At 55.5% G+C, this 24,417-nt stretch overlaps 1 protein-coding gene across 5 annotated transcripts in view; it reads left to right on the top strand.

Annotated features, from left to right (window-relative positions):
• SPTB (spectrin beta, erythrocytic) overlaps window positions 1–24,417 on the top strand; it is a 123,049-nt gene that overhangs the window by 94,105 nt on the left and 4,527 nt on the right. For all 5 annotated transcript variants that reach the window (XM_057543582.1, XM_057543583.1, XM_057543584.1 and 2 more), the window contains 13 exons: window positions 314–520; window positions 963–1,052; window positions 4,757–5,035; window positions 5,616–5,746; window positions 6,688–6,892; window positions 7,166–7,540; window positions 8,926–9,170; window positions 10,295–10,433; window positions 10,912–10,996; window positions 11,802–11,998; window positions 12,321–12,370; window positions 12,868–12,946; window positions 22,594–22,856. In XM_057543582.1, the coding sequence (XP_057399565.1) occupies window positions 314–520; window positions 963–1,052; window positions 4,757–5,035; window positions 5,616–5,746; window positions 6,688–6,892; window positions 7,166–7,540; window positions 8,926–9,170; window positions 10,295–10,433; window positions 10,912–10,996; window positions 11,802–11,998; window positions 12,321–12,370; window positions 12,868–12,946; window positions 22,594–22,856 (2,345 nt within the window). The remainder of the gene's footprint in view (window positions 1–313; window positions 521–962; window positions 1,053–4,756; window positions 5,036–5,615; window positions 5,747–6,687; window positions 6,893–7,165; window positions 7,541–8,925; window positions 9,171–10,294; window positions 10,434–10,911; window positions 10,997–11,801; window positions 11,999–12,320; window positions 12,371–12,867; window positions 12,947–22,593; window positions 22,857–24,417) is intronic.

Raw genomic sequence — 24,417 nt, 5'->3', positions numbered from 1 at the left:
AGGGAGTACCCTCCTGTGCCCTTAGCTGGGCTGGCTTTCATCAGGTCTCCCGGTTCACAGCCCAGCTCCTACCCTTTTGCAATGGGTAAGACAGGGAGGGATCCAGGCGGGGTAATAATAAAAGTGTCCATGAGAAGTATAGGACAGATGCTCAGAGGGGCAAAAGATGAGGTGGGGGCAATCCAAGGAGACTTCTTAGGGGAGGCTGAGCTCAAACCAGGCCTTTGAGGATGGGCGGGATTTGCATGATGAAGTGGACGAGGGGCTGCCCAGGTGCCAGGGCTGGTGCCGACGCTGTCCCCTTGTGCCCCAGCGTGTGGAGGACCAAGTGAACGTGCGGAAGGTGGAGCTGGAGGAGCTGTTTGCCCAGATGCCCTCGCTGGGAGAGGAGGCAGGGCATGAAGACTTGAGCATCGAGAAGCGGTTCCTGGACCTTCTGGAGCCCTTGGGGAGGAGGAAGAAGCAGCTGGAATCATCCAGAGCCAAGCTGCAGATCAGCCGGGACTTAGAGGATGAGACGGTGGGTGGGCCGCAGCTCCCCCCCTCCCCCAGCGGCTGAGCCGGCAGCTGTCATCGGGATAGCTGGCTGCGGCCCAGGCCAGTTCTCGGTAGCAGACGTCCGGTCATCTCACCACCTTGTCTCATTGGGTGGTCGTGATGACTACATTAAGCGTCAGTGTAAGCCAGTGCCTTTTGAATGGTAGCTCGCTCGTGGACTCTGGGGCCAGGCAGACTTGGGCTCGAGATCCAGCTACGTTGCCTTCCCTCCAAGTGACCAGGCGCAAGTTATTTGGAACCTCAGTTCAAAATAGCAAAATGCCCCCATTTTACAAAACCCTGATGGGGTGTTGGGAAGAGCTGGGGAGACCCAGTAAGCAGAGCCCTGTCTGGCCCACGGTGAGTGATGGGGAAAGGGTGGCTGTGATTGTCGTCAGCTGTCCCCCGCCTTCTGGTCTCCGCAGCTCTGGGTGGAGGAGAGGCTGCCTCTGGCCCAGTCGACCGACTATGGCACGAACCTGCAAACGGTGCAGCTGTTCATGAAGAAGAACCAGGTGAGTCCTGCCACCTCGTCAGTCCCACCTGCCCCACGGAGGAAGCCCCAGCCCTGATCTGCACAAGGTCCCCAGCAGCAGATAACAGATTATGTTCCTTTTTAAAAAAATTTATTTTATTTATTTATTTATTTTTGGCTGTGTTGGGTCTTCCTTGCTGCATGCGGGCTTTCTCTAGTTGCGGTGAGCGGGGGCTACTCTTCGTTGCGGTGCGCAGGCTTCTCATTGCGGTGGCTTCTCTTGTTGTGGAGCATGGGCTCTAGGTGTGCAGGCTTCAGTAGTTGTGGCATGCAGGCTCAGTAGTTGTGGCTCATGGGCTCTAGAGCGCAAGCTCAGTAGTTATGGCGTACAGGCTTAGTTGCTCCACGGCATGTGGGATCTTCCCGGACCAGGGCTCGAACCCGTGTCCCCTGCATTGGCAGGCAGATTCTTAACCACTGCACCACCAGGGAAGCCCCAGGTTATTGTTCTTGTTGATAGCTACAGGGTCCCCAGTCTGTGTTTGTATTCTCATAGCAGAAGGAGCAGCTTTGGTGATGGCAGAGAGAATTCTGGGAGGACCACAGAGTGGGGCGGAGGTGAATGGGACTGGGGGGTCCAGGTGCTTTGGGATTTGGGGCCATTCAGACCCATCAGGGCACAGGTGCGTGCAGGACCTGGAGGCCCTGGCCTTGGGTTTCCTGTGCTTTACAGCTTCTGTATTCTGTGACCTCCCTGAGAGGAGGCTCTTAGCTCCTGGCGTCTCTCCCATCACTGCCTTGTCCCTCTTCCAGGGCTAAGCTTGGCCTATTGAGTCTCCTCAGGGTAAGTAGGCCCCTGTTCTCTGGACACATGAGGATATTTGTGGGGCTGCAACGCCATGAGGAAGCCGCTAAACTTGGACTCTGAGCCATTGGAGCAAACATCCATTGGCTGTTCTGCTTTCTCAGGCTGGATTGGGAATCTCTGCGGCCCTGGTCAGAATCCTGGAAGTGAGCAGATGCACTTCCTCTGTGTCAGGGCTGCAGGGGAAGCCTGCATCCTCCAGGAAGGCCAGCTGCATGGGGTCATGGTCTGGCCACGTGGTCTAGCCAGGGGCTGGCCGTAGCCCTGCTCTTGGGCAGAGAGTCCCTCCTGCCTGGTGTGCTCTCTGGCTCAGGAAGTGGGGGCAGCCGCAGCCTTGAGCAAGGAGAGTCTGGGAACTTATCCCAGAGAAGAGCAGTGTGTCCCAGAGTGCCAGTCGGTACTGCAGCTCACTGGGGAAGGAAGGTCATGGCAGACAGTACGTCGTTCCCCCCAGATATCAGCAGCCAACATCTGCTCACAGAACCCAGCAACTGTGCAAAGGCCTGAATGAATTATATTCAAAGAGGTTCCTTAAAAGCTCCTTCGAACGCTTTGCTTCTAGTTGGCATGATCAAATCACAGAGGTTCCGGTGGCAACACGTAGGGACCTGAATTAGAAGGCGGTGGAGGCGGGGGCTCTGCTAACGTCACACCCTCCAGTTAAAGTGGGGAAGACTGGTAGAAGACTATTCTCGGGGCCTCAGCTTCCTCAACTATAAATCGAGCCAACTCTAGTCCTTCCAGTACTCAAGACTTTAGCCTCAATAAGTGTTATTGCCAAATGATTTTCAACTCCCCTGGCTGAAGGTTGCTATTTCAGGAGAAGGGCAAGACTAATATGGATGGTGTTCCTCTTAACAAGAAGGGAAAGATAATCTCTTGGGAGAGCACGGCTGCCCCAGTAAAGACTCTTTTAGGCTAGACTTGCTGAAGCCGAAATCCCATTTTATCATTTCTTCTACTGCAGTGGTCAGTGTGCATCAGACTCACACGGAGGGCTTGTTAAAACACAGTTGACCAGGCTCCACCCTAGATTTACTGCATCAAACTCTGGGAGCAGAGCCTGATAATTTGCATTTCTATCAAGATCCTAGGCGATGCTGATGCTGCTGGCCTGGAACCCCACTTTGAGAACCACCACTTTAGTGGCTGTCATTGCAACTAGAACAGAACCTGCAAGGTGCCACACGAAGGGTTCTCAACTCTGGCTGCACATTAGAATCACCTGGGGGAACCTAAAAACATACGAGTGCCCAGGTCCCACCTCAGATCAATTAATAAGGATCTCTGGGGATGGGGCCCTGGCTGTGTCTGTTTTCCCCAATGACTCAACCTGCAACCAGGGTTAAGAACCACTGTCCTGCCTGGTCTGGCCCCTGCCTCCTCCTGAATCTCCTCCCTTATCACTTTCGCCCTCCTTCACAGTATTCTAGCTTGCCTGGCCCTTTGGACCGTCCAGGCTTGCTTCCACCCCAGGGACTTTCTTGGCACTCGCTCTTCCCTCCTGCCAGCAACACTCATCCCCCAGATCTTTGTGGGGTTGCCGTCTCCTCATCATTCATGTCTTATTCAGATGTCATCTGCACAGAAAACCCTTCCTGACTCCCCCAGTTAAAGTGGCCACCACCATACCTTGGAAGACAATCCTCATCTCAGTGGTGTCTGTTCCTCGTAGCACCTGTTATCTACATTCATTCATTTATTTACATGCTTATCATTTCCTCTTCTAGAGTGTAAGCTTTATGAGGGCAGGGGTTTTGTTTATCTTGTTCCCATACTGTCCCTAGAACCTAGAACAGGGCCTGATACATCAGAAATAATAACTATGGGTTGAATGAAGGAAGTCAGGGAAGAAGATGTCCTAAGTAAGCATACTGCACAGGAGCCTAGAAAGGAGAGAAAGAAATACCTTTTTAGGATATAAGATCTCAGGGAGAGGTTGTAAGATCTCAGGGAAAGTAAAGAGGCAAACGGAGCTGACATCACGGGTTGTTTGAATACAATTGCAGAGACCACGGGAAATTGTCAGAATCGAGATTCTGAGCATCAAGTGTAAAGATGCATTTCAGCAAGTTAGGTGACTTGTGGGTATTGCTAGTTCTATGTGTTTTAAATGCTGACGGTCATAGCACAGCCTGTGTGTACTGCTCTTACCCCCCGCCCTCTAGACAGTTTTCAAGGCCATGGGAAATTGTAAAAAGGGAGGAGATGGGGGGTAAGGAGCCAAAAGCCCACATGCAAGGAGCAACCAGGCTGGGGCCTCTAGGACCCAGAAAGCGAGTGACAACATGTCACGGCCCCCTGAAGATAAAGGTGACCCATCAAGTGGAAAGAAAATGCCATTTTGGTGACCAAAGGCTCAAGCAGGAAATAATACAAAGCTCAAAAATGATTTGAGAAATAGAAACAGGGGAAAACAAAACGAAATCCTAAACTCTGAACAAGGAGCAACTGTCAACTATTGTTTTATACAGAGTAAAAAAGCTGCTAAAATCAGATCTCAAAAGGCCATTTAAGAATCGTTTTCCTCTCCTCCACCATGTACAGCTAAGAAATCAAGCTCTGCTGAAACAGCAAGTGTAGGGGGCCCTCAAGAGCACAGGCTCTGGGCTCCGAGAGAGCCGTGTTCAAATCCCACCCTGCCACTCGCTGCCCACAGTCACCTAACTGCTGCGCGCTGGTGTCCAGTGCTGACCTCAGGAGGTCATGGTGGGGGCCAGAGGAGAACGAGGTGGCAGGCCCAGCACCGTGCTGGGCACCTGGTCACTAGCAGTCTAAGCTTCCCCAAGGGGTTCAGGGCGAGAGGTGCCAGGGTAGGACCCTGGGCTGCCCTGCACGGTGGGAAGACCAGCCCCTGAGCCCTTCCCCTCTGGCCGCAGACGCTGCAGAACGAGATCCTGGGCCACGCGCCGCGGGTGGAGGACGTGCTGCACAGAGGGCAGCAGCTGGTGGCCGCGGCCGAGATCGACTGCCGGGACGTGGAGGAGCGCCTGGGGCATCTGCAGGGCTCGTGGGACACACTGCGGGAGACGGCGGCCGGCCGGCTGCAGCGCCTGCGGGACGCCAGCGAGGCGCAGCAGTACTACCTGGACGCGGGCGAGGCCGAGGCCTGGATCAGTGAGCAGGAGTTCTACGTCTTCTCCGACGAGACCCCCCAGGTCGGCTCGGGCAGGGTGCCAGGCTGGGCGTCGAGACCAGCCCAGAGGAAGAGCTGGGTGGGGGTGGGCAGTCAGTGGGGAACCTGTAAGGCCAGATGTGTGAAGAGTGAGGGCAGGGAGAGGGTGTACGAGGTGCCCTCCTTCTCAGGACGCCCCTCCTCTCAAGAACATACAGTGCACGTACTGCAGCCAGGCGCCCTGTTTGCCAATTAGATTTGCTGTAACCCAGGGGTTCTTCACCTCTTTTGTGCCATGGATTCTGTGCAGATGAACTGCTGCGGGAGGGGGTGAGAGGTGAGGTGAGGGGGTCTCTAAAAGCTGGGGTGATACAGGAAGTTTCCATGGGGACAGAGGTTGGATCTGGGCAGGGAAGGGTGGATGTCAGACGAGAATTGAGGGCGACGAATGGAGGGTAGGGTGCGGGTGTTGCCGGGCAACGGGAGGAGAGGGGAGGGGACCATGCGCAGTTCTCCTATGTGTGTCCCGCGAGCCTGGCCCTCCCCCATCTCGGGCACCTCCAGGAGCTGGGCTGTAACCTGGGCCAGGTGAGTTCGTGCCCTGACAGTCCGCTGCCTCCTAGGATGAAGAGGGCGCCATCGTGATGTTGAAGCGGCACTTGCGGCAGCAACGCACAGTAGAGGAGTACGGGCGGAACATCAAGCAGCTGGCCGGCCGGGCCCAGGGCCTGCTGTCTGCGGGCCACCCCGAGGGGTGCGTGTGCCTCCTGGGACAACTTGGTCAGATCCCGGGCGTCAGGCCAGGGGCCTCACCAACCAGGATCCCTTCAGGTCCAAGGCGGAAAACAGGAACAGTTTTCCCGAAAACTGTGGGTTTGAGAAAACTGCCTTCTGGCCTGCTGATTGGCCCAATTCCCTTTTATGTTGTGGTTTTGTGTAACTTCACACAGGGCTGACTGAGGCCTGGTTTGCAAATAGATTAGGAAATGGAACAGCAAAACTACCCTCTTGGTGAACAGAGAGCTCCAGTCTTTTCAAGAGTTAGTCTTCAGCATCTTTCAGCATAGCCTAAATTTGCTTTTCTTTTTGTGGTCTGGAAGGTACCTCAGGATCTCACAGTGTCTCAGCGAAATCATTATATACCCATCTAAACTGTTCAGTTGCGTGGGTTTTGCATAAATGGGAGCCCACTGGGCCAGACACCTCAGGCCACCCCCAGTCATGGCCCTGTCCTCAGTCACCTTCAGGGCACCCCCAGCAGCCGCCTCAGCATCTCCCAAGGAGCCCCAGGGATCGAGCCCCTGGTATGGCAGGTCCCTCCCGGAAGAGCTGAGCAGGGTCTGCTGCTGGTGGAGCCAGGCTCAGACAGCCCACGCCTCAGCCTCCCTGGAAGAATAGCGGAGGAGTTCTCCATTTGCCCTTGTCTCTCTGAGCTTCCCAGAGTCAGGGACAGGGGCGGGAGGCACCCCCTCTAGGGGAACACATTTCACTATCCCCTGAAGCATCATGGTCTAAGGGATGGTTCCTTCTCTCCCCAACTCTTCCCCTTGAAAACTTGCTCTGCCGTTTCTCCGAAGCTGTGCTCCGCCACTCGTCCCTGCCTCGGGGCTGGGGAGGAGGAGGCTGGCTCCTCTCATCTGGCTGCTCTGGGCTCTCTGTTGCCATCTCTGAGGGCTTTCTTGTTTTGAATTCCAGGGAACAGATCATCAGACTTCAGGGGCAGGTGGACAAGCAGTACGCGGGGCTGAAGGACATGGCAGAGGAGCGCAGGCGGAAGCTGGAGAACATGTGCCACCTGTTCCAGCTGAAGAGGGAGGTGGAAGACCTGGAGCAGTGGATCACGGAGAAGGAGCTGGTGGCCTCCTCCCCAGAAATGGGGCAAGACTTTGACCACGTGACTGTGAGTACCCATGGCCACCACTTGCTTTGTCTCCCTCTAATGCAGTAGACCTAGGAGCTGTCATACCAGACACATACACACACCCACCAGGTGCAAAGTGCCGCAGAGATGCGGGCTCCCCTGGTGTGAGCTCAGGTGCCCTGGGGAAGACATGAGAGCCCAGCTCCAGGCAGTGGCAGGTGCCGCTGGGAGAGTCGGCAGCTAGGGTGATGACACCACCGCACCCCTGAGCCCTGATAACTGGTAACCGCTTTTCTGTCTACCCCCGTCCAGCTGCTCCGGGACAAGTTCCGGGACTTTGCCCGGGAGACCGGGGCGATTGGGCAGGAGCGGGTGGACAACGTGAATGCCATCATTGAGCGGCTCATCGACGCAGGCCACTCAGAGGCGGCCACCATCGCCGAGTGGAAGGACGGGCTGAACGAGATGTGGGCGGACCTGCTGGAGCTCATTGACACGCGTATGCAGCTGCTGGCCGCCTCCTATGACCTGCAGCGCTACTTCTACACTGGCGCCGAGATCCTGGGCCTCATTGATGAGAAGCACCGCGAGCTGCCTGAGGATGTGGGGCTGGACGCCAGCACCGCCGAGTCCTTCCACCGCGTGCACACAGCCTTCGAGCGGGAGCTCCACCTGCTGGGTGTGCAGGTGCCTCTCATCCCTGGCTGTCCCTCCACGCCTTCCCCATGACTGGCTTCCCTGGGGCGCAGTGTCAGGTCCTCTCCTGGCTTCTAGAGGGGAGACTTCTCGAACAGGCATCTCCTTAGAGAAGCAACAGCTCCGGGCAGGAAGCAGAGGCTTTCAGATGTTCTTTAGCTTCAGAACTAGTTCTTTAAACTGAACCTTTCCCAAAACCCGATGCAAAAATACCTTCAAATGCAATTTCTCTGGTTGTCAAAGTATTACAGTATCATTAGTGAACATACATGTAGCACTTTTCTAGCACCAGGTACTGTTCTAAGCAATATACGTGGTCACTGAATCCTCAGCCTCCCTCTGAGGAAGGGAATAATGTTATCTGCCTTTTCTAGATGAGGAAAGCAAGGCACAGAAGGGTAACTAAGTTGTCCAGAAACATGCAGCTAAGCAGTGGAGCCAGAATTGAGATCCTGGCAGTCTGGCTATAGACTCCACACCCTTAGCCACTGAGCTGTTCAGCCTTTCCCCATGGGAGCTGGAGGGGGGCCCAAGACCAGCCTAGACTCCCTCCTCTCATCATGGGGTGCCCCCTGAGGTACCTCCACAGGCCTCTAGTGTTCTGCAGAGTTCAGCATGATGGAAAGGGTGAGGGCAAGGGGCTCAGCTGTGGGGACTCCCCAGGCTTCCAGTGGAGCAGGGAGGGAGAGCTTGGCCGGCTGTGCAGTCCTGCACCGACCCAGTAGGGTTTCGGGAAAGAACACCAAAGTAGGTTGGGCCCCTGGTTTACCAAGAAGGGGACAGCCTAAAGATTTGTCCTCCAGCTGGAGGTGCTTTGGGGGTACTGGAGCCCCTGTGGCAGGTACAGCCCCACCGAGGTCTCAGGAATGAGGCTTCACTGCCCTGGGGCCGTCCTCAAACAGAGGATGGTACCATGCAGAACGGTTAGGAACAGGGAGTTGAGAGCACGCCTCCAATCCCAGTTGCACCCTCTCTGAGCGTGAGTGACCTCGGGCCAGTCACTTAGCCTCCCTGTGCCTCAGTTTCCTCATCTCAAAAGCAGGGATAATAATAGTACCTCTTTGATGGTGTTGTTGTAAAGATGAAGAGAGTAACAAAAAGTGTTTAGAGCAGTGCCTGGTACATAATTACTCTCATAATCATATATCAAAGGGCACAGAGCCCCTCTCACTCCCAAATCCTCATCAGAGCCCAAGGGATGCTTTGGGTCAGCAGAGGTGCCAAAGCAAGGAGCCTTCTCTCCAGCACCCAGTGGGTGGATCCTGCTTCCAGCACTGTCCTCGGGAGGGAGACTGGGAAGAGGCAGACGCCCTTGCCCATCCTAGGCCCAAGTCGTGTCTGCCTGGAAAACAGTGTTCAGTTTTGCCCCATCACAGGTACAGCAGTTCCAGGACGTGGCCACCCGCCTGCAGACAGCGTACGCTGGAGAGAAGGCAGACGCCATCCAGAACAAGGAGCAGGAGGTGTCTGCTGCGTGGCAGGCACTGCTCGATGCCTGCGCGGGGCGCCGCACCCAGCTGGTGGACACAGCGGACAAATTCCGCTTCTTCAGCATGGTCCGAGACCTCCTCTCCTGGATGGAGAGCATCATCCGGCAAATCGAGACCCAGGAGAAGCCCAGGTGAGGGCAGCGTCCTCAAGGCAGCCCCGCTCCTGGCCCACTTTGTCCCAGAGGCTGGCAGAGCAGGGCGCCGCTCCGAGGGTCTACCCCGGAGGGACGTCCTGGACTGTGGGTGCGCAAGAATCCCCAAGGGGCACCTGAGGCTGGGTCCGGGGAGAACCTGAGTGGCTCAGCTGCCACCAGGAGAACCGACTATTCCAGAGTAAAGGGAATCCTGAGAGTGGCGAGAAAGACATCTGTCGTTCAGATTCTACAGTGGGGGCAGTGGCCGTGGTTGTCAGTGAACATAAGCAGTTTACACATTCAGAGCTGGGCAGGTCCAGAAGTGGTCCTGCTCTTCCCCCAGCACGGGCATACGGGGGCCATTTCCCTAAAACTCAGGAAAGGAGCTCATTTGTGCATGAGAGGTGGGGGCAGGCATGTGGGCAGTCGGCCGGGATCAGAGCTCTCTACACACTTTGTGCCCACCTCTGTCCCTCTGCCCCTAGGGTGCCTGTCCTGGTGGTCAAGCTTTTGTATTTAACATCATTATTGAGCTATAATCCACATACCATACAATTCAGCCATTTAAAATGTACCATTCAATGTTTGTTTTGCATAGTCACAGTTGTACAACCATCACCACAGCATGTTTAGAACATTTTCATCACCCCAAAAAGAAACCCTGTACCCCTTAGCAGTCATCACCCCCTGCTCCTCTGGCAACCACTAATCTGCTTTCTGTCTCTAAATTTGCCTGTTGTAGACTTTTCATATGAGTGGAATCGTATAACATGTGGTCCTTTGTGACTGGCTTCTTTCACTTACCACAATCTTTCCAAGGTTCATCCATGTAGCATGTATCAGTACCTCATTCCTTTTTATTGCCAAATTTAACATTCCCGGGCTTTTTTTGTGGTCACTGCACCCCCGTCCATGTCCTGACCACTGACCAAGGGAGGACACTAGGGCATCAGTGTTCCTGCTGGGGCTGGGCAGCAGGCAGAGGGCTCCCTGGCTGTCCAGAGAGAGAGGAGAGAGTCAGACTCCCAGGCAGGTAGGGGCCCCCCTCTGATTGGGACTTGGTGTCAGATGGGCCAGAGTCACCCAGAGTTTCCTTTTTCACCAAACGCCCGCCCGCGCAGGGACGTCTCCTCGGTGGAACTGCTCATGAAGTATCACAAGGGCATTCTGGCGGAGATGGAAACGCGAAGCAAGAACTTCAGCGCCTGCCTGGAGCTGGGCGAGTCCCTGCTGCAGCGGCAACACCAAGCCTCGGATGAGGTGTGAGGGGAAGGAGGGACAGAGACGGGCCCTCTCCTGTCCTCGCCTCCGCTCCTGCTGGGCCAGACAGCTTCCTGGGAGGGAACCCGTGGGCCGTGGTTTCTCTGAGGAGGCTTAGCTTTCTTTCACCCCGGGGAGGGCTGGGGCTGTGTGTAGGTCCGGGGATTATAGCTCCACCAAACCTATTCGAGGAACTGGCCACTTCTCTGTAGGGAGAGTGGGCTCATAACCCACCTAACCCTCGCATGTGTGTGTGCTTTGGTCTTGATGACACCCACTTCCTGGGTGAGGCCTGTGGTAACCTCAGAGAGGTTAAGTAATTTACCCAAGGCTGCACAGCTGGCAAGTGGCAGGGCCAAGACTTGAAGCCAGGTCGGCGTGACAAAGCCCAACAGGCTGTGCAGGGCCCCTCCGCACACCACCTCAGACAGGGGGAAGGGTTACCAAAGCCTGAGCCGTCTTCCCTTCCTCCCCACAGATCAGGGAGAAACTGCAGCAGGTGGTGTCCAGGAGGAAGGAGATGAAGGAGAAGTGGAAGGCCCGCCAGGAGCAGCTCCACATGTGTGAGTGCAGCCTGGGAGCCAGGGAACCTGGGGGTGGTGGGGCGGGGTGGGGGGAGGGGCCAGGGAGGGTGATGTCACAACGCGGTGGATTTCCCCCCCCTGCTGGAGAAGAGCCTCCACAGCACCACTCATCAGCAAAGTTCAGGGCCAAGGGCCTTGGGGGAGAAGACCCAGCAGACACGCTGCTGGAAGCCTGCCTCTGACCAGCCAGCACCTGCCCCCTGTCCACCCTCTGCCCCACCTGTCCCCCGCCTCCTGCTTGGCCGGTGTCCCCGTAGAGCTGTGGCCTCTCCAGGGGTCAGGGTAAGGCTCTAGCGCATCCCAAAGGTTTGATCTGAGGCGTGTGGGGCACAGAAAGAGCTCTGTTCTCCGCAGCTGGAAAGAGGAGAGGTAGGGAAATTCCACCACCCAGGTAGGAGCCGCAAGCCACGAAGACCTGGACTGTCCCGTGGCTGCTTGTGCACGACTGTGGGCGTGAGACAGCCAGGGGCCGGGAAGGGAACACTCAGGGCAGAAGACTGTTCTCAAAGGGCCATGTCGAAACCATTTTGTTTTAGAGTTTGTTCTCATTAATGTGTTTTTCCAATATCGCTACCGGTGGCGATGAGGTAGGGGCCCAGCACGGGGACAGAGCAGCCTCGGGCAGCAGGTCACCACTGAGCAGGATGTCCACGCGGTTCAGGGACACCTATGTGGGCCTTGGCCTGCCCGCCAGCTCCACGTCTGTCTGTGAGGGGCCCCGGGGTCCCGGCAGGATCGGACCGCTGGGTGCTGACAGGCCCCCGGGCCGTGTTGTCCGTGGCAGGGCTGGAAGTGTGCCAGTTCTCTCGGGACGCCTCGGTGGCTGAAGCGTGGCTGATCGCCCAGGAGCCCTACCTGGCCAGCCGGGACTTTGGACACACGGTGGACAGCGTGGAAAAGCTCATCAAGAGGCATGAGGCTTTTGAGAAATCCACGGCAGGCTGGGCAGAGCGCTTCGCCGCCCTGGAGAAGCCCACCACGGTGAGCCGGGAGGCTCGGGGAGGTGGGCAGCTGCGCCTTGGGGGTTCCTCAAGTCAAGAAGTCTTCGGCGGTTACTGGGGACCTGCGGACAGCGTAAAGGCTGGGCAAGGCGGGAGAGTGGGAAGGAAATAGGAGTGGGAGAAAGTACTGACTTTTGAACCCGAAAGACAAAAGGGGCTAATTCCAACAGGAACAAACACCAGGTGTGTCGGGTATAGGGCGCCTCTTTCGAGGAAGGATGTCTGAGAACAGGCTCCCTCCCGTCTGTGGCTGCTCTGACCCGACACCCACCCCCCCCCCTCCCTGCCTTTGCCTCCCCTAGCTGGAGCTCAAGGAACACCAGACCCCGGAGAGAACTGAGGAGGAGACTGGGTGAGTGCGGGGACGACTTGGCTGGAGCCCTCTGCTGAGAAGGGTGGAGGAGGGTCCTTCTAATCAGAAACCGCCCCCTGATGCCTTGACAGTCCACACGTGACCTCTCACACCTGGGCCAGTAGTCAGAGAAATACAGAGTGTCTGGAGCTTAAAGACGGAGAAGAGCTTTCATTCCCCCCCAATCCTGGGTGGCCTGAAGGCCTCGTGCAGGAAGAAAATGGGTGGAGGGCGGTTTCTGCTGCACCACTGCCCCCCTGCTCTGGGAACCAGCTGAACACGAGTCCCAGAGGCCATGCTGCACGGAGCCATGGCGTTTCTGAAGCATCTGCCTAACCTTTCAGGCTGAGGCAGATTGAGCAGCTCCTTGCTAAGTGTCTGCCAGGCTGCTGACTTGGCTTGTGTTCTCTGGGGCCGGGGTGGGAAGCCAGGCCTTGGAGGTAGTCTCTGGCCTCTGAGAGGTGTTTGTTTCTCAAGCGGGACTGTGTCTTCCATAGGCCTCAAGAGGAGGAAGGCGAGACGGCAGGGGAGGCTCCCCGAGGTCCCCACCGAGCAGCCACCGAGAGAACGTCCCCGGTCAGTTCCCTGTCCCATTTGTCTAGTTCCTGGGAGTCGTTGCTGCCAGAGCCCCCTCATCCCGACTAGGCTCAGCTGGGGCAGGAGGCCAGGATGGGCACACACTGCCCCTACCCGCCAGACTCCTTCAATCAGTCTTCCTTGTTTACTTAGCTTTTCTTAATTCCGAGAATAATTCCCCTTCTCCCTTCAACCAAGAAGAAACTGACATGCCAGCCCACTGACATGACCCTCTTAGTTTGGTTTTATCTGGTCTAATAAATTTTATTATATAAATACATTACCATCTACATCAGGGGAAGCACTTTATACAGGCAGGAATGATTCCTTTTTATACACTGTCCTTTTACCCATTTTCCCTCTAACACCATCCTTAACTCTACCCTCTACACCCACACACACACACAAATATACTCACAAATGGACCATTTGGTCTTCCTGCCCCGGCCATGGCATTTGGGGCAGTGAAGTGGGCATACCCACCCTCTAGCAGATTCCTTCCTCCTAAGCAGAGCCCCTCCCCCCTTGCACCTTTCTGGCCTGATGCTTGTGGGTCAGTGAGTTGGAGATAGAGCTGGCTCTGAGGCAAGAACAGACTTGACGGAGCCCTTCAGGAGTGAGGGAGAGCCCCAGGGCTTCTGGGTCACAGGCCTCCAACTTCTACAAAAAGAGGATGCGTGGAGGAGGTGAGGGAGGGACGCAAACACTCCCGCTGCCAGAGGCCTGGACAGATGGCTTCAGGACCTGGCCTGGAATAGATCCTTTAGCTAAAAGGACCCAGGAGGTCTATTCAGGAAGTCTGGGAGGCTGTGATCCAGGTTTTGGGGAAATGTCCTGGGAGCAGCTGACTGAGAAGAAAGCAAGAATCCAGCATGTGCCTTGCATGGCTTTGCCACTGCATGTCCACCACCTCTCCAGGTGCCCAGGTAAGCTTGCCTGAACCTTTAGGAGTTCTTGGTGGAAATTTCTGGTACACCAGCCACCCCAGAAAAATGCACAACACTGAGCATTTCCTGTGCAGAATCCGTGTCAGGTCTAGATTTCAGCCCTTCCCACCCTTCTGAGACACACACACACACACTCACACACACACACTCTCTGAGCTCCCTCTGACACCTCCAACCGGCCAGAGGTGTCCTGAGCTGCACCAGCCCTTCATGTCCAGCAGAGGGCACTCCTGGGCTCCCGCTGGAGGGTCTCTCCCAGGACTTCCCTCTGAAGATCCCATCGGCACATGTGGGAGTCTCTGGTGGACTTTGCCCCAGCCCCCATTTCTCAGGGACAGCCCCCACTGGAAGGAGAGAGAACTCTGGGGGCTGGCATGGACTGTGGACACTGGGGCTGGGACTGTTCCTGCCACCTGTGCTTCAGCTGTGCGTCCCTGTGTGTCTGTGCGCGGTGGTGGCCTGGGTCTACGGGTTCCTTTGTGCCCACCTGCGCGATCCATCCACTGTCTGTGTCGTGTACGTCTGTGCAACGTAATTACATGTGCATCAGAGCCGCCTCCATCCACCGCCTGAATGTCGCTGGATTTGGGGGGGGAGTATAACCTGCTTGGACCTGAGCGTCTCTGGAAGGAGGGAGTGAGCCCACATTTGAGACCCTTCCCAGAGAGCCAGCCACCCCACCAGATGGGGAAACTGGCCTGTGCCCGGTACCAGGAAGAAACCAGATGGCGAATCAAATGAACACCAGGCCTGAGGCCTCATGGAAACAGATTTCCTGCTGCTTCTCCTTCCCGAGCACTTTGTTGAGTTTTCATGAGGATCTATGGGACTCCGAGGGAGGGTGGGATACCCCATTGGTCTTTGATATGAGAAGAGAGGAGAATGGGTCACATGCAGGGTTCAAAACCTTTCCAGAAACCTCAGGCCTCTCCCAGGAAGGCGGCTGTCCGCTGAGCCTTCTCTATGGGGTAGGCCTGGGTCCAGTGGCTCTCCTGCTGTCCCATGTGTGGTCTGGTGTCGGTGCCCTATTGGATAGATCCGTGCTGTGTGGTCTGGTGTCGGTGCCCTATAGGATAGATCCGTGCGCTGTGGCTTCACGTGAAACCCATCACTAGTGCATGCCGGCTTCCTGCATGGGAGTGGACCAGGCACCTGAATCCCTGTGTTGACTGCTGCACAGCACACGGTGGCCACCCTGCCAGTCCCGCCTGGTCCTCCCCTTCCCGGGTGTGTGCACGCACACACGTATGCACACGCAGGGACTGGAGTACCGTTCCACGCATTCAGCTTTTCTTCAAGCACATCCATTGCCTCTATCACCTCTTACCTTTCCACATTAGAGCATGTTCTAATAAAAACAAAAAGAAAAAAAAAACCCAATCCATTATACGGGTAAGTGTGTAAGAGTGAATGAGGCCAAGCAGAAGAAACAAGCTTTCACAAATGGCAAAATTCCTGGAGTGGAAGTCAGGACATTGGGTTCTTAATTGTAGAAACTTCGTGCATGATTTTAGGCAAACCCCCTAATCCTCCTGGGTCTCCCTGCCCTCATAAAACTCTGTGGGGTTACAGAAAGTCCAGAACATTCCTGTATGTGAACAATGTACCTAAATGGAGGGTTGGAAGAGATGGGTTTCCCCACTTTTGTCTCGTTCTCAACTCTGAGGAACCTGGTCCTGTGGTCAGGTGCCAGCTGGTGTGAGGCTGGAGGTGAGAAAGAGATGGCAAGGGGCCAGGGTGTTTCCTTTGGGGAAGAGAGGAAGGCAGGGTTGGATCTCTGCTCCTGCCAAGGCCAGTGCCCCAAAGGTGGTCCCGGGGTCCCAGGCTGGGGCCGGGCAGCGGGCTGAGCCGTTCCCCTTCCTCTCACCCCGCCACCCTCCACCTTATGTGTCCCCCCTTCATCCTGGGTGCAGCTCTGGGGAGGGCTTGAGGGTCCTGCTAAGAGTCCTCATCTTCTAGGCTCTGAGTGCCCCAGAACCCTCGGTGTAACATTTGCGATGAGATGCTGATTGCCGAGATGGTGAGGTTGATTTCCTGGAGAAGCAATGGTATTGCGGAGGATCTGAGTCAACCCAGGCTTATGGGCTCCCAGCCAACGGCTGCAGAACCTCTTCTGTGCACTGTGCCTGTTTCCTGGCCGCGGGTGGGAAGCAGGCCCTGCTCTAGGAACTCTCCCAGTGGGGCTGCTGTGACGACGAGAGGGATACCCCTGAGAGGGATTGGTGCTGCGAGGGGCTGTGACAACAAGCAAGAGTCTGCCTTCGGGGTTCCCTGTTTGGGGCAGTCCTGCCCCATCTGCCTCCAAGCCTCAAGGCTACATTCCTCTGTGGTGCAGGGATTCTGGGGTGAGGCCGCTCGGGGGAGCAGATGTCTGGGTGCCTGTCATTATCAGGCCTTCATCAGGTTGTCAGGGAAAACTCTCTTACCCAACAGCAGCTCACAGACGTCACTCTTCCCGTGACCTTCCAAGACCGCCTGCAGCTGGCTTCCCCGAGAGAGGACTGGGCATCTCCTTAGGAATGCACAGGAGGAGTCCGGACTCCAGGTCCCTTGCCTCTCCCTTCCAGCGTCTTAGAGGTTGACGTGGCTTCAGGGAAATAACCGGCACTTGAGAACGTGAGGGATGGTGCCCCAGGCTGAGCAGGCACTGGGTTGCAGCAGGTCACCTCTTAGCCAGTGGCTGGCTGGCTCTAGCTGCTGTCACTCCCTTGGCAACTGCCCACAGCAGCAGCCTGCCCAGCAGGCAGCCTAGGGCTCTAATCAGCGGCCAGAGGCCTGGCTCTGACGTTCTTGGAGGGAAGGGATGTGGGTGTGGAGGCAGCAGCTGTGTTTCTTCTTGCCTGAGCGAGCTTTCCCCATCCTCCCTCCCCTCCCCCTGTGAGGCTGAACTGAGCTGCTGATTCAGGCGTTTCACAGTGAAGGCAAATGGTGTTTGTCCATAATGAGCAGACCCAGCCTGGAAAGAACGTCAGTTTTCCCGTGAACCTGGGCGTGTCTGTCTTCCCAGGATGCCTGAATCAGCGTGGCGGGGCTGTGTCTGCCTACAGTCTGGCACTGCGCCCTGGCACTCCAGGCTCCGTGGAGAAGCTGGCTCTAGGCTCTTTGTGGACATCTGTCCGCCGCTCAGTGCGCCCAGCTCTCTGTGCTATGGTCGGACGTGATCTTCCTGGCCCCGCTGCTCAAAGGCAACTCCTAAGTTCATCTTCCAATCTGTGTTTTAGAGCATCCCCGATACTGATGAACCCAGGATGGGACTCAGTTAACATCGTAGGCATCTCAGAAATGAGGCTTGAAGCTGCCAGCTTGACTGTTGGGTGTCAGATCTGGATGGGGGAAGTCAGTGTCTTTTGAGTCTTTCTGAGTGGCTGGCTCAGAGTCACCAAGGCATCAAGCAGCTGCCAGCTCCTCCAGGGCAGGGACCCGAAGAGCGCACACTGGTGGTGGGAATGGCAAAGACAGCTGCTGAGGAAGAGTCGTTCTCTCCCCCGGGATGGCCCTGGACCAGGTCTCCCCTCCCTGTCCAAGGGGACCCTGCACACTCCCCTCTCCTTTCCCCCTCACCTTATGTGGTGGACTTCTGCTCTGTGTCCCCTCCTGTTGTCTTCCCTGCTTCCCAGTGGTCATCTCAGACAGACAGATGGCCCCTGGGACACAGTGCTGAGCCCCTCTGCTGCCCATCCCACTCCTCATGAGAGCCCCTCACCATCCCTGCCACCAACCCGGTGGACCCCTCACTGCTCCAGCCTCAGCTCCTCCCATGCTCTTTCCTCTGTTCAGCAACAACGTCTCTGTTCTCCCTTTAGGCATTTGTCTCTGTTCACCCTAAGTTCCCATCTCTTCATCTCTTTGGCTGCTCTCAACTCAACCATCTCTTCTTCTTCTCTTGCAAACAACTGTCTTCTGAACAACCTTCTCAACCTGTCTGCTGACAGCCTTCTCACCCAGAGGATGAGAGCCCAGACCTCAGACACTGGGGGAGGGAAAAAGTTCTCGGCTGCAGAAGTGGCCAGCTTCCCCCACCCCACCATCTCACAGGGCTATTTGGTTGCCTAAGGTATTCAACAATAGATCTTGTCTGGCCTCAAGCCCCTCTTCTGTCCCTTTCCAAGGTGGCCGTGACACGATCACACTGCCTCAGCCAATCAGCCACGTGTCTTACATAAGCCAGACTCATTCCCCTTTAGACCATAAGCCCCATCGGATAGGCTCTTTTCTCTGGAGCAATAGTACCACCGTCTTCTCTTGCAGCAGGATTTAGCAGGAAGAGCACAGGGTTTGGGACCAGAGAGATTTGCATCTTCAGATTTCCACTCACTAGCTGTGTGACTGTGGGCAAGTTACTTATTTTCCCTGACCCTCAGTTTCCCTCATCTGTAAAATAGGGGTAGTGATACTTGCCTCACAGAAAGGATGTGAGGATAGAAAAAGAGAATATAGGTAGAACACCTAGTAGGTGATTGTGTTCATTTTTCCCTTCATTTTTTTCTCACTGCAGTCCTTCATCTCTTAAGAGAAACATCCTCCATATGAATTCTAACATGCATTGCCAACACCCTCCCAAACCAATCTTCCTGGAGTGTCCCTCCCTGGAAGCCCCCTACATACACACTCTAGGCTCAGTCCTTGCTGTGAGGTAGGCAGGTAAGACCATTGCATGGCTAAAGTCAAACAACAGTCTCTGGGGTGCATCCTCTTGCCCTCGTTCTCACTTATCGGCATTTCCTTTAGAGAGAAGCTCACTTGTGTTTCCTTGTTTGTTGATGTGTCTGGGTTCACTGAGCATCTTCTAGAACCTCCCAAAGACCCTGTGGTCGCACCCCTGGTTATTTTTCTCCCTGGAGCTGGAGTTAGTTGTCTGTGTGCTGTCCCCCTGCGCCACCTGCTGGCTTGGCCTGGAAATACACCTTCAACACCTTTAGTCCAGGTAAGAAATGTACCCATCCTGCCCCTCTTCCCTTCATCTTCTTGAACCTCCTTTGGGGAAGAGACATCTGCCTGCTTCCCCCCACCCAAGTCAGTTTCCTAACAAGGCAGGACCCTAAAAAGTCAAGCTTACAAGACTCTGCAAAGACTCTGATGTGGCCATCCCCTGCCCATCAGGGGCTCAGGCCTCTCCCTGTTTGACTACAATCCTGTGAGATCCTAAAAGGCTCTCCTGTCTGTGCCCTTTCCTCCCCTGATGTTCCCCCCAGCATCCAATGCTGCCCGTCCCCTACCCTCCTCTGACATCGTGATCCCAGCAGCCAGCGCACACACCTACCTCAGATGTGTCCCACCCACGCACCTGTCACCCAGACCCTCACATCAGAGAACAGAAGCTCCATGCTTATTACAGGCCCCCATCCCTGGGCCATTCTCCCTCCTTCTGTTTCACCCACTTATGGTCTAAACTCTCCAGCAGCCCCAACCTGACGCCCAGAGTTTCTTCCAAGTAGCTGGATCCTCTTTTTTTCAGAGTGTCCCCCAGCTCCTCTGAGTGATTGCTCTAGGCTGGGTTACCCCTCAGCAGTGTAGGTGTAATCTCTGCATCTTCCTGATGACCCAAGGGCTAAAGCAGCTGGCCTTCTGCCTTATATCACGGAGGATAGAAGGGAGTCTTGGATCATCTTAGCTATCCAGGGCCTTTTGGCAGAACCTATCTGTCCCTACAGCCAACGAGTAGCCAGCAGCCCCTCCTGGTGCTCTGCTGTCCACAGATCCCTCTGCCTGTCGGGCAAGGCAGAATCTCTATCAGAGCATGGTATGGTTCCAGGGGCAGCAGGAGAACTGCCCCTCAACCCCCAGCTCTCTTAGAAGATGGTGCAAAGCATATTTACCCCTGGGGCCTATAAAAGGAGGGCCCTTTTGCCCAAACCATGCCCCCATCTTTCTCCTGTGTGTCCCCTCCCCTAACCCAGGAGGGAGAGAAGCCCCGCCAGCCCTGGGCCTGGGAGGAGCGGCTGCCACCAGACCCCTCCACCTCCCACCCTCATTCTCGACTCCTTCTCCTCAGGCCTTGGCCTTCAGGGTAGAGGGGAGAGGGTGTGTTTTAAATTGTCTCCACATGAACAGTCAAGAGAACAGAAGAAATCTTTGCATACATTGGAAAACCCCCATTTCCCAAAGCCCACCCATGACCTGGCCATTTAACTTTCGATCACACTGGCCATGGCCTCTGACTGGCCCTGCCAGGGAACATGGGTCAGGCATCCATTAGGAAGAAACAGAAGAAAGGTGAGGTTAAATTAGGAGGCAGTCCTGGAAAAATCATCTCTATTTTCAGAGGAGACTTCCCGAAAGGAAGGAGCATGGAAATGAAAAGTACAGGAAGAAAATATGGACACACAGGGCTCTAGTAAAACCAGTCCCAGGAGGGGAGAGGCTGGGTGAGAGGGGTGAACATGGTTGTGAGGGTCTGCTGGGCTTTCATCCCAGCATCTGCCACGCATCTTCCCTGAGCCCCCCCAGAGCAGGTGTGGGGAGGGCCTGGCCCATCACCAGGAGGAGCAGCACAGCCAGCTGGAGAGAGAGAGGATGAAAGGCTTCACTACCTCCCCAACAGTTATGCCTAAGTCAGAGGGCTGGCCTGACTGGGTCCATAGAAGGAGCCCAAACGCAGGCTCCCAGATCCAACCCTGCCACTCCTGCCCTTCCTCCCTGCTGGAGGAGGATCCAGGCAGGGCTTTAGAGCCTTCAGATCCTTGTGGTCAATTCTGGCTCATTGCTGACACTCAAAGATATAAATACTGCAAGATGCATAAAGATGGGCATGGCCCAGCCACAACTCTCAAGGGACTCTAAGACAGGAGAAGATAAGAGCCCTAAAGATGTGGTAAAAACTCAGGCCTGTCCAATTCTGGAGTGCATGCTCTTGATTGCTTCTGGTATCTATTAGCTGTGTGACCTTGGGTAAGTCACTTAACCTCTCTGAGCACAGGTTTTCTCATAGATTGAAGGTGTTAGACTAGGGTAGTGTTTTCAAACTTTTCCAGCCATATTATCCTTTCTTTAAATGAGATCTTAGGGAACCCCAACCTGTTTATTGACCAGCCCTAATTTGATGGGATACAGCCATGACCAGCTTTACCTTTCTTCCAACCACTGCCTTCAGACATCTCCGTTGAGCCTCCGCTTCCCATTCCTTAGTGCCAGCTCAGGCAGACCTTGGTCACTTTTAGCTGTTAAAAAGTCTAACCAGTCTGTTTCAGTTTGAAGCTTCAATCTGATGTCCAGTATGGTGCCCAGATCCTCTCATTCTCCATTTCTCTATTTTGGCTTTGACCCAAGGTCTGAAGGACCCACAATGGGGAGTACAGGGTCTGCTGTTTCCTGGCTCCTCCCCAACACTCTCCTGGGTCTCCATCTTCAGTTGGGACAGGGAGTAGAAAAGGGGGCAGTGTCTCTTTACTGCCTGGGTTGGCTCTGGTCCTCTTGGGCTGTCAACACCCTTGGTCCTTCAGGTGTCCAGAGACCACCTGCTTGGGGGCCTACAAGACCCTTCCCACCTGGTGCTGTAAGGTCTCCAGCAGTCAGGCCTTTGAGACAGGGTTCTGGCCAGATGTCTCAAGCTAGGGTGGACTTCCTTGGTGCTGGGCACGTAGGAGACCCACCCATTCTTGCCCCAGCCGGCATTCTTGCGCTGCACTCGGAGGCTGGCTGTCCCTTGCTGCCGCAATCTGTCCTGCCCTCTCTCCTGCTGCAGTGGCACAAAGGCGGATCAGCAAGGCCTCTGCGTAAGGAGGTACCCAGCTGGGGAATAAGAGGTCTGCTTCCCCTTCTCATGGGCACCTGATATACCAGCACGTGGCTCCACTGGAAGCCCCTCACTTGGCTTGGGCAGGGGCTGGGAGGATCCTGCCCTCCACGGGGAGGAGCAGGGAGGTAAAAGCCGACGACTTTCCCTGGAGCAGTGACTCCTTAGGTGGTGATTCTCTACCCCTGCAGCACATTCGAGTGCATGAAAAGCTGATTAAGAAATTCCAGTGTGCTGACCCCACTCCAGGCTAGTTAACTCAGCATCCTGAGGATGGGTCCCGGCATCCTTTGTTAAAGCTCCCGAGGTGATTGTAAAAGGCAGCCAGGGTTAGGAACCACTGCCCTACTCCAACAAATTCCCACCAAATGACGGGGGCAGGACCTGGGGAGCAGGTCACGGTCCTGCACAATGACCCGGGAAGGTCTGGGTCTCTCTTTAGAAGGTGGTGGGGGAGGCTTAGGGCCTGGTTCCCTTAGCTTTGGGGTTTTAGACACAAGTGGAAGGTAACAGAAGGGTTCCCATACAATATCCTACCACAAATGTTCTTCTATCCTGTCTTAGCAGCAGAACCCTTTCTTCATTTGAAGTCTTGCCAGAGCCCACGCATGACTCAGTAGGAGCTGGAGTGTCTCTCTGAAGCAGGGGTGGGCCCTGGAGCCGGGCAGCAAGCAGCGTTGGAAACCCCCGGATGAGCCCCTTCAGCTCACTCTAAGAACCTCTGCCCCTATGTTAGATTGGAGAGGGGGAGAGTGGGAGTGGAGCCAGAGACATGGGCACAGTCTAGGGAAGCAGGCCAGGTGGAAACCCACAGCAGGCTGAGGGAGGGCCAGGGTGGGCCAGGAAGGGCACAGGAGAGAGGAACCAGACTCAGGTGGGGCCTGCTGACCTCCCAGTTCTGCCGAGAGTAGCCACCCCTGGCTCTGAACCCCCAGCAAGGTGTGCTCCTCCCATATGCCCCTGAGCAGGGGGAAGAAGAGAGGCAGTGGCCCCAGGACCTGCAGCCGCCACTGCCGCCAGGGCCGCACAAGGAAGGGCAGGAGGAGAAATCCAGCACAGATGAGAGGCCCACCACAGAGCCCCTCTTTAAGGCCCTGGACACGCCTCTGAGCGAGGGTGATGAGCCTACAACGCTGCCGGCCCAGGTGGACCACGGGCACAGCGTGCAGATGGAGGGCTACTTGGGCCGCAAGCACGACCTGGAGGGGCCCAACAAGAAGGCGTCCAACAGGTGTGTGGGGGAGGGCCGCGGGGTAGGAGGGGTGGGCAGCTCCCAGGGACTTCAACAGAGCAACATGGGTATGCTTGTGGGCGAGGGTGCCCTCTGCCTCTAGTCTGAGAGCTCCTGGGCATCCTCTGGGACAGCCCGGGGGCTGCTTGGCATGATAGGAAAAGCCTGTCTTCCGTTGTGGTCCTATGACCATGTACTAGTTACTCAGCCTCTCACTTGTAAAATGGGGATGACGGGGGCAAACTGCCTCTTCAGTGCAGATGCCATGCCTGGCGCAGAGCAGGAACTCGGTGAACACTAGCTGTTATTATCCCAGGGCGGGGTAACAGGTAGGCCTTGGCACTAACAACACGTCCTTGACCAAGTCCCACTTTTTACCCAATCTGGGCCCCAGTTTCCCCAGCTATAAAATAAGAGAGGAGGGCTTCCCTGGTGGCGCAGTGGTTGAGAATCCGCCTGCCAATGCAGGGGACATGGGTTCGAGCCCTGGTCTGGGAAGATCCCACATGCTGCGGAGCAACTAGGCCCGTGAGCCACAATTACTGAGCCTGCACGTCTGGAGCCTGTGCTCCGCAACAAGAGAGGCCGCGATAGTGAGAGGCCCACGCACCGCGATGAAGAGTGGCCCCCGCTTGCCGCAACTAGAGAAAGCCCTCGCACAGAAACGAAGACCCAACACAGCCAAAAATAAATAAATAAATAAATAAATTTTTAAAAAATAGAAAATGCAAAAAAAAAAAACAAACAATAAAATAAAATAAAATAGGAGAGGAGAAAGAGTTGCTATGGTCCCTCCTAGCAACCATATGACCCTGAGGAATTCATTCAGAGGCTGTGTCATTTCCTGACCCTGAGGCAGTCATGTCCTTGGGTGTGGTCTACCCAGGGATGCCTAGACCCAAAGTCTCTGGAGGCTCCTGCCTTCAGGTAGCAGTCCAGGGTCCCAGAGAAACAGGGCAGCATCAAGAGGTTGAAGCCAGCCACATTCCCAGGGCCAACTGGCAGCATACAGAGAGCCTGGCCTGGGGGACACGCCAAAGTTAATTCAAATTCCAAAAATGAATTGGGGGGCCCAGCCAACCTGAAGAGGTTTATTGCTTATATGGCGAGTCTGCAGGGAAAGGGAAACTAGCATTTATAAAGTACCTACTGTGTGCCGGGCATTATGTTAGGACTGATAATAGCTTCTCAAACCTCCTATGATATTGAGGTTTCCATTTTCCAGATGGGGAAACAGTCTGAGAGAGGTTAAATCATTTGTCCATATACTCCAAGACCAGCTCCTCCTTTGCAACTGCCTTACTTGGGCTACAAGCTCAGAGAAGGTGGTGAGGGCCAGAGGAACGATCCCTGAGCTGGTGTCAGAAATCTGGGCTTTGTGGAATGGCTCTGCAGCCAGCTTTGTACAGGTCAGGTTCTCTCTTTGACCTTTCAGTCCTTCCTCCCTACGTGCCCTGCTAGTTCTCCACTTTTCTGCCCTCAAAAGGGAGGGAGGAGGAAAGGAGGAAGAGGAGGAAGAAAAGCTTAATGTTTCTCAGTACTCATTACTGTGAAAGGGCAA

Source organism: Balaenoptera acutorostrata, chromosome 3 (assembly GCF_949987535.1).
Source record: "Balaenoptera acutorostrata chromosome 3, mBalAcu1.1, whole genome shotgun sequence".
NCBI lineage: Eukaryota > Metazoa > Chordata > Mammalia > Artiodactyla > Balaenopteridae > Balaenoptera > Balaenoptera acutorostrata.
This window is presented reverse-complemented; position numbering and strand designations above follow the sequence as displayed.